A 12,235-nucleotide genomic window follows, 5' to 3' on the forward strand; every position below is an offset into this window, starting at 1 on the left:
GCCAGGGACAGATTGAAAATGTCAGTGAAGACACTTGCCAGTTGGTCAGCGTATGCTCGGAGTACACATCCTGGTAATTCGTCTGGCCCTGCGGCCTTGTAAATTTTGACCTGTTTAAAGATCTTACTCACATCGGCTATGGGCGAGCTTGATCACACAATCGTCCAGAACAGCTGGTGCTCTCATGCATGCTTCAGTGTTTTTTGCATCGAAGCACGCATAGAAGTAATTTAGCTCATCCGGCAGGCTTGTGTGAGCTCGCCGCTGGGATTCCCTTTGTAGTCCGTAATGGTTTGCAAGCCCTGCCACATCCGACGAGCATCGGAGCTAGTGTAGTAGGATTCAATATTAGTAGGATTCAATCTTGCTAGGGCCGTGGCTTTAGTGGTGCGATGGGTAACGATGCTTTGTGGGTGTCAGTTGATGATTTGTGCAAAGGTCCCTGGTTCGAGCCCAGGTAGAGGCGAGGAGAGGGACAGAAGGTATACTGTTACATTGATGCTGTTGACCCGGATCACTGGTTGCAGCGGAAAAGTAGGAGGTCAAAAGGGGGGTAAGTTTAACCGATGTGAAATGGTTAGCGGGGTACGCGCTAATAGTGTTTCCATCGGTGACGTCCCTCGCTCTGAGACCTTGAAGTAGTTGTTCCCCTTCCTCTGCAAAAGCCGTGGCTTTTGTGGAACGATGGGTAACGATGCTTCGTGGCAGGCAGTTGTTGATGTGTGCACAGGGTCCTTGGTTCAAGCCCAGGTAGGGGCGAGGAGAGGGACGGAAGTGTAGCTGTTGCATTAGAATCAGCTCTGGCAGCGATTACAGCTGTGAGTCTTTCTGGGTAAGACTAGAAGAGCTTTGCACACCTGGAATGTACAATATTTGCACATTATTCTTTAAAAAATTCTTCAAGCTCTTTCAAATTGGTTGTTGATCATTGCTAGACAGCCATTTTCAAGTCTTGCCATAGATTTTCAAGCCAATCAAAACTGTAACTTGGACAATTAGGAACATTCAATGTTGTCATAGTAAGCAACTCTGGTGTATATTTGTCTTTTTGTTTTAGGTTACTGTCCTTCTATAAGGTGAATTTGTGTCCCAGTGTCTTTTGAACATCTGAACCAGGTTTTTCTCTAGAGTTTTGCCTGTGCTTAGCTCTATTCCATTTATTTTTATCCTAAAACACTTGATGACAAGCATAACCATAACATATTGCAGCCATCACCATGCTTGAAAATATGAAGAGTATACTAAGTTATTTGTTGTGTTGGACATAGAGGGAATTTCATTGCCAAATGTTTTGCAGATTTACTTTAGTGCCTTATTGCCAACAGAATGCATGTTTTGTAATATTTTTATTCTGTACATGTTTCCTTCTTTTCACTCTGTCATTTAGGTTAGTATTGTGCGGTAAGTAAAATGTTGTTGATCCATCCTCAGTTTTCTCCTATCACAGCCATTAAACTATGGAACTGTTTTAATGTCACCATTGGCGTTATGGTGAAATCAGTGGAGCCTGCTGAGGGGAAGACAGCTCATAATTATGTCTGGAACGGAGAAAATGGAATGGAATAAAACACATGGAAACCATGTGTTTAATTACCACGAGCCCGTTCTCCTCAATTAAGGTGCCACCAACCTCCAGTGGGTGAAATCCCTGAGCGTTTGCTTTCCTCTCCGGCGACTGAGTTAGGAAGGACGCCTGTATCTTTGTAGTGATTGGGTGTATTGATAAACCATCCAAAGTGTAATTAATAACTTCACCATGCTCAAAGGGATATTCAATGTCAAATGTATGTTATTTTTACCCATCTACCAACAGGTGCTCTTCTTTGTGAGTCATTGGAAAAGCTCCCAGTCTTTGTGGCTGTATCTGTTTGAAATTCGCTGCTTGACTGAGGGACCTTACAGATAATTGTATGTGTAGGGTACAGAGATGAGGTAGTCATTCAAAAATCATGTTAAACACTAGTATTGCACACAAAGTGAATCCATGCAACTCATGTGACTTGTTAAGCAAATCTTTACTCCTGAACTTATTTAGGCTTGCCATAGAAAAGGTGTTGAATACATATTGACTTGAGACAATTCATATTTTCAATTTTATGTCTAAAAACATAATTCCACATTGTGTGTAGACCAGTGACACAAAATCTCAATATAATCCATTTTAATGAGGTATGTAAAATGTTGGACCAAAAAGACCAAAAGATTTCACGGAAATTGAATGTAAAGGTTTTTATTACAGTGCAATTAATAAACAACCATAAATTCAGCCTCAATTGTTTTGTTCATTTAATACTCAATATAAAAACTGACAAGATAAATTCTAAATAGACACAGTTGAAGTCGGAAGTTTACATACACCTGAGCCAAATACATTTAAACTCAGTTTTTCACAATTCCTGACATTTAATCCAAGTAAAAATTCCCTGTCTTGGGCTAGTTAGCCTCACCACTTTATTTTAAGAATGTGAAATGTCAGAATAATAGTAGAAAGAATGATTTATTTCAGCTTTAATTTCTTTCTTCACATTCAAACTGGGTCAGAAGTTTACATACACTCAATTAGTATTTGTTAGCATTGCCTTTAAATTGTATAACTTGGGTCAAACGTTTCGGGTAGCCTTCCACAAGCTTCCCACAATAAGTTGGGTGAATTTTGGCCCATTCCTCCTGACAGAGCTGGTGTAACTGAGTTAGGTTTGTAGGCCTCCTTGCTCGCACACGCTCTTTTAGTTCTGCCGACAAATTTTCTGTAGGATTGAGGTCAGGGCTTTGTGATGGCCACTCCAATACCTTGACTTTGTTGTCCTTAAGCCATTTTGCCACAACTTTGGAAGTATGCTTAGGGTCATTGTCCATTTGGAAGACCCATTTGCGACCAAGCTTTAACTTACTGACTGATGTCTTGAGATGTTGCTTCAATATATCCACATAATTTTCCTACCTCATGATGCCATCTATTTTGTGAAGTGCACCAGTCCCTCCTGCAGCAAAGCACCTCCACAACATGATGCTGCCACCCCCGTGCTTCAGGGTTGGAATAGTGTTCTTCGGCTTGCAAGCCTTTCCCCTTTTTCCTCCAAACGTAAAGATGGTCATTATGGCCAAACAGTTCAATTTTTGTTTCATTAGACCAGAGGACATTTCTCCAAAAAGTACAATCTTTGTCCCCATGTGCAGTTGCAAACCATAGTCTGGCTTTTTTATGGCGGTTTTGGAGCGTTGGCTTCTTCCTTGCTGAGCGACCTTTCAGGTTATGTCGATACAGGACTCGTTTTTACTGTGGATATAGATACTTTTGTACAGCATCTTCACAAGGTCCTTTGCTGTTGTTCTGGTATCGATTTGCACTTTTCTCACCAAAGTACTTTCATCTCCAAGAGACAGAACGCGCCCCCTTCCTGAGCGGAATGACGGCTGAGTGGTCCCAAGGTGTTTATACTTGCGTACAATTGTTTGTTCCGATGAACGTGGTACCTTCAGGCATTTGGAAATTGAACCAGACTTGTGGAGGTCTACATTTGTTTTCTGAGGTCTTGGCTGATCTCTTTTGATTTCCCCATAATGTCAAGCAAAGAGGCACTGAGTTTGAAGGTACGCCTTGAAATACATCCACAGGTACACCTCCAATTGACTCAAATGATGTTAATCAGAAGCTTCTAAAGCCATGAAATAATTTTCTGGAATTTTCTAAGCTGTTTAAAGGCACAGTCAACTTAGTGTATGTAAACGTCTGACCCACTGGAATTGTGATACAGTGAATTATAAGTGAAATAATCCGTCTGTAAACAATTGTTAGAAAAATTACTTGTGTCATGCACGAAGCAGATGTCCTGACCGACTTACCAAAACTATAGTTTGTTAACACGAAATTTGTGGAGTGATTGAAAAATGAGTTTCAATGACTCCAACCTAAGTGTATGTAAACTTCCGACTTCAACTGTATAAACTGAAAATAGATTATATTGTTATTCTGGTAACTGCACAAAATATTAAGATAAACAGTGACTAGTAGATGTTAACACCATTCTGTCATCATGTAGACTTACTGTCTAGTATCAGACCACTGTCTCTCCAACTACCTGTGTCTTCTCTCCTCAGTCATCATTCACTTTATATGGTCCTAAACTGCCTTCAGTAGGCTAGTTGAACTCAGCAGTTCCTCTATACTGGAACCCATTAAACAGATGCTCTGTGAACTCAACACTCAAAATAAATGGTCTGAAATAAAGAGTATCCTACATCATCATATCAACACTATAGTAACAGTTAAACACTTTTCATCCCAGCAAATTCTACAAATACGCAGATAATCAAAGAGCACATAATTATAAATGTAACAAAAGTACCAATAGAAAACTAATACACAATGACAATACTGTACACAAAAACACTTAATACCCATTGGAAAATTAACATGCACCTCTTTTATTCACTTGTGCATAAAGCCCATCTAGGTTGTTAAGTGGTGGTTCCTGGACCCCTCTCCCGGTCACATTGACTTCAGCGTACTCACTCTCCTGTCCCTGGACCCTGTCCTGGGCTGCAGCTGGGGTCTCTTTGGGCCGTAGTTTGGAGAAGTCTATGTCACCATAGTGGATCTCTTCAGGCTGGTCTTCTGCACGTTCCTCTGGTTCCTCTCCGGCTGTGGCCTGGTTAGAGCACACTGTCCCAACCGGGGAGTTCTGTGGAGAGAACACAGAGAGAGGAACAGGTGGAAAGCTCTAAGCTCAGTCATGTGTAAAACTGTAAGGTCAGCAGGTTACACAACACATACTGAGTGGATGTCAATGAAAATGTAAATTCAACTGACAGGAGTAAAGAATTAAATTTTGTCAACAAATGAGCTCCAATCTAAAGAAAACACTGTCAAAGTCCAACAGCTATTCTGTTATCATTCCATGTTCTTACAGGATGTGGCATTGCTATCGATGTGGTCATCTCCCCCTGAACTTGCTATAAAATGATGTTAACCTCATGGCTTTAAATCGTTTCTGCATTAATTCAGTACTTCCTTAGATACACTTTGTAGATGGTTTTGAAAGTGTAGCCTTATTCCCACCTGTCCCCGTGGATTGTCTGTCCTTTCAAGTCCATCGTGAAGCCTCGAGTTTCTCCTCCTGGAAGACATTTAGAAAGGCCTTCTGAATGCACTGAGAGGGTTTTCATATGCAGAAGCACAAACACAGGATAAATAATAGTTTGTATTGAATCCAGGAATAGTTTTTACCATCCAATAACACTGATCAGGCTGATAAGCAAAAGGACCCCCAAAGTTCCTGCTGCAATCCCAAAAACCATTGTGTTAACAGTCTCTTCTTGCCCTGAAAATGCAGCACATATTAGGTCATTTCTCACATAAAAATCTGCATTGTACACTACACGACCAAAAGTATGTGGTCACCTGCTCATCGAACATCTCATTTCAAAATCATGGGCATTAATGTCAATGTCATTAAATAGCTGAATCCACGCATTTGAAAGGGTGTCCACATACTTTTGTATATATAGTGTATATCTGCCCTACGTGCCCGTTTTACCTTTAATAGCCAGCTGCACTTCCTTTGACTTGCCACAGCCTTGACTATTTCTTGCTTCACAGAAGTACAGTCCTCCATCACCAACAGTCACATTGAGGGAGTAGCTCTGTCCAGATGCTACCTGTGCTGGTTTACCCTCACTGATCTGGAACCAGGTGAAGTTTGTCACAGGAGGGTTGGCTGTACTGCTGCAGGTCAGATTAACACAGCTGCCCACTAATACTGGATCAGCTGGACTGATGGAGGCCGAGGTGTCCTTAGGAGAGACTGAGGGAGAGGGGTTCATTTAGAATGTATCTGATATGGTATATTGAATAGTCTCATCAAAACCACTCTATGACAATCATCAGTGAAAACATGATAGAATGATCTATTCTACAGGAACCGGTGACTAAATCTTACATGAAACGTTAAGCATCATGTTATGTTCAGCTGTCTTGTTGCTTGTCCCTACTGGGTAGACTGCAGTACAAGTGATGTTCTTCTTATGATGAAGGTATGACGGAGTGAAGGTCACCGTGGAGAGAACTGATTTGGTTTGGTCTGGATTCTCCTGCAGTTGGTTCTCAGGTGTGAATTGTGTTGGGAGAGTCCATGTCAGCTCAGGGGGGTGTTCGGGACAGGGAGCGACAGCAGAGCAGTTCAAACTGACAGGGGTCCCTTCCTTCACCTCACCTGAGACAGTAAGGATGGGACTGGAAGGCAAATCTGTAATACATTGTAGATAAATATATTTTACACTAATAGTTAAATTATCCACTTGTTCTACTCTTATCTTTGATGAAAGGAATATGAACTGAGAAAAATTGTTGGTTAAAAGTTAAATTGTCTCTTACCTCTGACAACTATATCAACAGACTTTTCAGTGTCTGTTGCACGGAATGGTTGACTCTCAATCCTGAAGAAGTATTTATTCGTGTAACTGGTGGTTACATTGAAGAGGACTGTGGTGCAGTTCTTCTGGGACATGTTTCCAGTTATCTTCCCTTGATATCTGTTGACCGTCTTACTACTGTTAAATATCACATTGTACGGACGCCCACCAAAGTATGGATTTTCTTTAATCCAGACTCCAGAGGTTAGTATTGTGCTGTTAAATGTATCCTTATGTTGGCCAGGAATATCAAATGAACATGGGATTTGCACACAGGAGCCAGTCAGTACATCCAGTCTATCTGGCATTGTGGCGATCAAATCTCGTTGACCAAAGCAGGCCAGAACACCTGCAACATAAAAGACAACATCAGGGAGGTTCTGATATATTTTCAGTTCAGTCCAATGATATGTATTAACCCTAGATGACTGACAGGGGACGCTGTTTGGAAGCAACTGCACAGCCATCTCCTCCTCCAATGTAAAAAAAGATGTTGGAAGCTATAAAAATGTATTTATTAATGTCCACATCCATTTTGACAAGTATATTCTATTACAGACACCTTAATGCAAACTTTTAAATTATATTTTGTAAAACTGCAACGCTTCCTTCAACAGAGAGACCCTACCCTTGATTGCATCTTGTAACTCACTGAACTGGTATTATCCAATAACTACTTCATCTTTGAGTCAGAGCTTTTCCTTCAAATTCGGGGTGTAGCCATGGGCTCCCCCTTTGACCCCAACTATGCAAACCTGTATGTGGAACAATTTGAGGAAGCACTCATTTACAAAACAGAGACACACCCCCTACTTTCTAAAATCCTCTCATGGAAGAGATACATAGATGATGTCTTTGTGCTCTGGGAAGGAAGTCAGCAGGAACTAAATTAATTCCAAACTCTGCTAATCGAGAGCTCTGAATATCTCAAATTCACCATGCAGACTGATGAGAGAAAAATAAACTACCTGGACTTATGGATCATCAAAGGGAATGACGCATTACATACAGACCTGTACACAAAGCCAACAGACCGCAATACCCTGTTATGTGCGGATAGTATGCATCCCCTACCATGTAGCCAGTTATGCAGGGCTAAACGAATTTGTTGCCAACAGTCAGATTTTGACAGCAATGCTCAGAAAATGAAAAATAAATTCAAAATCAGAGGCTACAATGAAAAAAGTATTGATGCTGCAATGAAGAAATATCTCAAAAACCAAGAGAGGAATTGCTAAAAACTAAACCAAAGAAGAAAAACAAGTCTTTTGCACTAAGTACACCAAGTGTTCAGAGAAAATGAAAGCAATCCTGAAAAAGCACTGGCGTATTCTGCAATCAGACACACCAATTGCACTCTTCTTCAAGGACCCCCCACTGGTGGTCTATAAGTGTGGTTGCAATATTGTAGATAGCTTAGTGAGATCTGACCTGCCCCCTGAGCCCACTCAGACACTCTTGACACCCATTCCAAATGGGAACTACAAATGTGGCTCATGTTCACAGTGCAATAGCACTACAAAAACATCCTTTTTCAGATACCCACATACAGGTGGAAAAATCCCTGTTAGGGGTATCATCTCTTGCAAGATAAAGGTAGTAAATTATCTCATCACATGTTCATGTGGAAAAGCCAACGTAGGACAAATGAAAAGACAATTAAAACAATGCAGAGCTGAACACCGCAGCTCAATCAGGTGTAAGAACACTGACTATCCAGTAGCAGCTCACTTTGTTGAAGCTAACCATCCCATCTCCTCCCTCAAATACACACTCATATACACACGCATTGAGCATGTTGGTCTACCAAGGAGAGGAGGCATTTTAAAAACATTGACCCCTAGTGTCTTAAAATTGAATTTGGTCTCAGTCCCTTCTAATGAACAATTCTTTTTTATAAAGAAGTATTATAAATGAATATATTCTTTTTACAGCTTATCAGCTTATAATGTATTCTTTCTACAGTTTATGAGCATACAACCAATATGTTCCCCCGTTGATGATGCTTATTATGCATTATGGATGAACCAAAATATAACATTTTAACAACATTTAATGTAATTGGAAACAATTAAATATATGTGAAATTAAATTAAACAATACTGTATGTTGATGCTAATCTTATGCTAATTTTAATGATAACAATAGGCTAATATATTTAATATGCTGTAAACTATTGTCTTTTAACAGTTTCACTCAATTCACTCTAATTAACCTCATAATTATGACACACCCCTCATGATTGTCATTGGTTGCACTAATTGCACTGTTTGTCTACATAACCTGGTTCAAACATTCATGACTTTACCCTGAAGAAGGCACAGTGATGCTGAAACTTAGGTGTTTTACCCAATAAATGACTGGGAGCTTCTATAGATAGAGTGTGCAACTCTCTTTGTTTTTATAGCTTACAGTGTATTCACTGTTCGTCAGAACCTCTACAATAAGTCATTTTCTCTGGGTGTGCTCCAGCTCATGCTTTTTATATGACCTGAACATAACAAATAAAAAAATAAACATGTAAAGATATTCTTCTGGGGAGTACCATATATAGAGACCGGTGGATTTAAAGTCTCTCATTGGCCGTTACATAGCATCAGCGATCCAGGGTTTATACACATCATTGGTACAGTCTCTCTCAATAATAATAATATGAACTTATTTCTATGTACAGGTGCTTTTTCAATTGGTTGGTATGTTGTCAAGGAGTGAGGTGACATGTGTTTGTGAGCAGAGGACCACTAGTTTGAGCCCGGTATGGGGATGGGGACAGTGGTGGAAGCTATACTGTTAACCGCACACTGACGTCGGTTTCACATACACATACAGTGACATGAAAAGGTATTTACCCCTTTCTGGTTCTCTATTTTTGCTTTTTTTTTTAACTGAATGTTATCAGATCTTCAACCAAAACCTAATATTAGATAAAGGGAACTTGAGTTACCAAATAACACACTTTTTATTAGTTATTCATTTGTTTCATTAACAAAGTTATGCAACACCCAATTCCCCTGTGTGAAAAAGTAATTGCCCCCTTTATACTCAATAACTGGTTGTGCCACCATTCCAAAACACACAATCAGGACTACATGAAAATTGATAAAAGGCAACAAATTTAAAGTTTTGGAATGTCCTAGTCAATGTCCAGACCTAATCCCAATTGAGATATTGTGCAGGACTTGAAACGAGCAGTTCATGCTTGAAAACCCACAAATGTCGCTGAGTTAAATCAGTTTGCATGGGAAAGTGGGTCAAAATTCCTCCACAGCAACGTGAGAGACTGATCAACAACTACAGGAAGTGTTTGGTTGGAGTCATTTCAGCTGAAGGAGACACAACCAGTTATTGAGTATAAAGGGGCAATTACTTTTTCACACAGGGACATTGGGTGTTGCACAACTTTGTTTATGAAATAAATGAAATAAGTATGTAATTGATGTGTTATTTGTTCACTCAGGTTCCATTTATCTACTATCAACTTTTGTTTGAATATCTGATAACATTCAGTATCAAAAATATGCAAAATAGTTTTTCACAAGACTGTTTGAATCCAGACTATTAAAATGCAATAATCAGGAATTAACTGTAGACTTTTCAACACAGTTATATAGCACATCCCATAAAATATAATGACTTGTGGTTATTCCTTTATGTCTGATTCATAACTAGTTGTTGTTGTGAGGAAGACTCACCTGACATAAAGAGGACAATGAGAAAAAACATGTTCTCAGGACAAGTCATGTGAGAACTCACACACTACTGATCACCTGAAACAGTACAAACATACACTTACTGGTAGAGTAGCTTAACTCACACAACACATTGCATTGAACCATCTCCATATCAATACACTATGTCCTTCAGTTGTGAAGATAATACATGAACAAACAGCAGTACTTTAGAACATATTGAATCTCATTACTCATAATTCATTTCCTTTAATGTATTTTGAACATTCAAATTTACATATAATATATTGAAGAAGTCGATACTTGCCTTAGGCGGTAACGTAAACTGTCTACAGTAGAGACTGTCACACCCGTAGTGTAGTCTGACAAACTAATGTAGTGAAATTCATGTGGCATATCTCACATCTCATCAGTGACGTACTTCCTAATAATTGTATGAGATTTTATTTTAAAAGAATACTACGGTATTTAATGTTCCTCTTTCGGGGTAGGACAGGTCACCACATTTTGATACAGGCCCCCAGTCTGCCCCCAATAAATTGTGAAAAGAAACTTTTGGCAGCATAACCATCTCCCTCTCCCGTATCTCCCTGGCTTGAATGGGAATATCTGTGGGATTTTAAAAATATAGTTAAATTATTAACCAAAATCCACTAATAATTTATTCAAATAAAAAAAGGAAAAGTTTATTTTGAGTTCTATACAAAACATATGGTTGTCACATTATTTGCAACATGAAAAACAGACTTGGTATGAAACAGAGTAACTGTAATTGTATCTGACTGATTCTCACACACCACTCAACTTCTCCTACACCAACTTCCTCTTTGAAGTCTATTTGCCAAAAAGAGCCCGGTGGGCTGGAAGCCACAGAGACGCTCTTTTCACTCCACTTTGATACGGAATTGACTTTTTTGTAGCAGTTTATGAGAATTTATATAGCAGGTTAGGAGAATTAACGCAGCATGTTAGGAGACTGAGGTTAAGGTTAGGTAAAAGGGTTAGTGTTAGGGAAAATGCTCTCCTAACCAAGGTTGCACAACCACATTTTGGACCCTGCGCTTACTTTCCTGCATTTCAACACATTTTGCCATTGTGCAGAGGAAAATTTGCAATTTGATAATGCTATTCTACACATTTTGCAATGAGGCAGTTATAAAGCTAATTCCCTGCTATTCAACACATTTTTCCATGAAGTCGATTGAAAAGGTTTCAGTTTTAATGCTAATTTCCTGTAATTCTACTCATTTTGCAATCATATGCTATCTGGGGCTGTTTGGTAATCTGTCCCTGCTCCTAACCTGCAACCAAAATGATTTGGTGTGAAAATAGTGTGTCCCGTGTGCAACAGGAGAGAGCCAGCGACCTGCAGGGCAATGGGTGGCAGGGTAGACATGGGCCCTGTCTTCGACGGTCAAGTCCAGATGGGATAAAGCTTTTGTCAAATTTAAGTTGTATTCTTTTAGCATTTTAGCTAATCCTAACCCTTTTCCATACTTTCATCTAATCATCATAACCTGATACGTTAATTATCCTAATCTGCTGCATAAATTCTGCTAAACTTGCTAGAAAACAACATTTTGACAAAAGCTGTATCCCTTCTAGACAAAACCATCTTCGACCTGCCCAAGGTCTTCTGGGAGAAGGAGACCCAGGAGCTGAGGGCGTACTTTACCCAGCAGGTGGAGGGAGAGCTGAAGGCTCTGGAGGACAGGATCAGGGATTGAGAAGCGGAGGGACCAGATGATTGAGAGAGAGAAGAGAGAAAGTATTGACTATTGGACACTACACTACGCTGATGCTGCAATATTGTGCGGATGAGAATATGGTGCGACTGACAAAAAAGGGACAAAAATTACCATTTCAGTTTTATGGCAACTGCTTTGCCTATATGTGGGTAAAATGTATTAAAATGTCATGTCTGCATGCAGTTTAGGCTGCCACTCACTATCAATGGATATGTGAGTTGGTATTAGGTAATATTTGTATTTTACTTAACTAGGCAAGTCAGTTATGAACAAATTCTTATTTATAATGACAGCCTAGGAACAGTGGCTCAACTGCTTTGTTCAGGGGAAGAACAATAGAGTTTTTTTTATTTATTATTATTATTTTTTCCCCCCACCTTTATTTAA

At 39.6% G+C, this 12,235-nt stretch overlaps 1 protein-coding gene across 1 annotated transcript; it reads right to left on the bottom strand.

Moving 5' to 3' along the window:
• Window positions 1-2,214: 2,214 nt before the first annotated feature.
• LOC139583330 (sialic acid-binding Ig-like lectin 13) lies at window positions 2,215-10,349 on the bottom strand. Its single transcript, XM_071414289.1, has 7 exons — window positions 10,104-10,349; window positions 6,374-6,760; window positions 5,940-6,245; window positions 5,538-5,804; window positions 5,228-5,321; window positions 5,060-5,117; window positions 2,215-4,682 (listed from the first exon to the last, which is right to left on the bottom strand). The coding sequence occupies exons 1-7, from the start codon at window positions 10,150-10,152 to the stop codon at window positions 4,410-4,412; spliced, it is 1,434 nt and encodes a 477-aa protein (XP_071270390.1). The 5' UTR covers window positions 10,153-10,349; the 3' UTR covers window positions 2,215-4,409.
• Window positions 10,350-12,235: the final 1,886 nt, after the last annotated feature.

This window comes from Salvelinus alpinus, chromosome 8 (assembly GCF_045679555.1).
Source record: "Salvelinus alpinus chromosome 8, SLU_Salpinus.1, whole genome shotgun sequence".
NCBI lineage: Eukaryota > Metazoa > Chordata > Actinopteri > Salmoniformes > Salmonidae > Salvelinus > Salvelinus alpinus.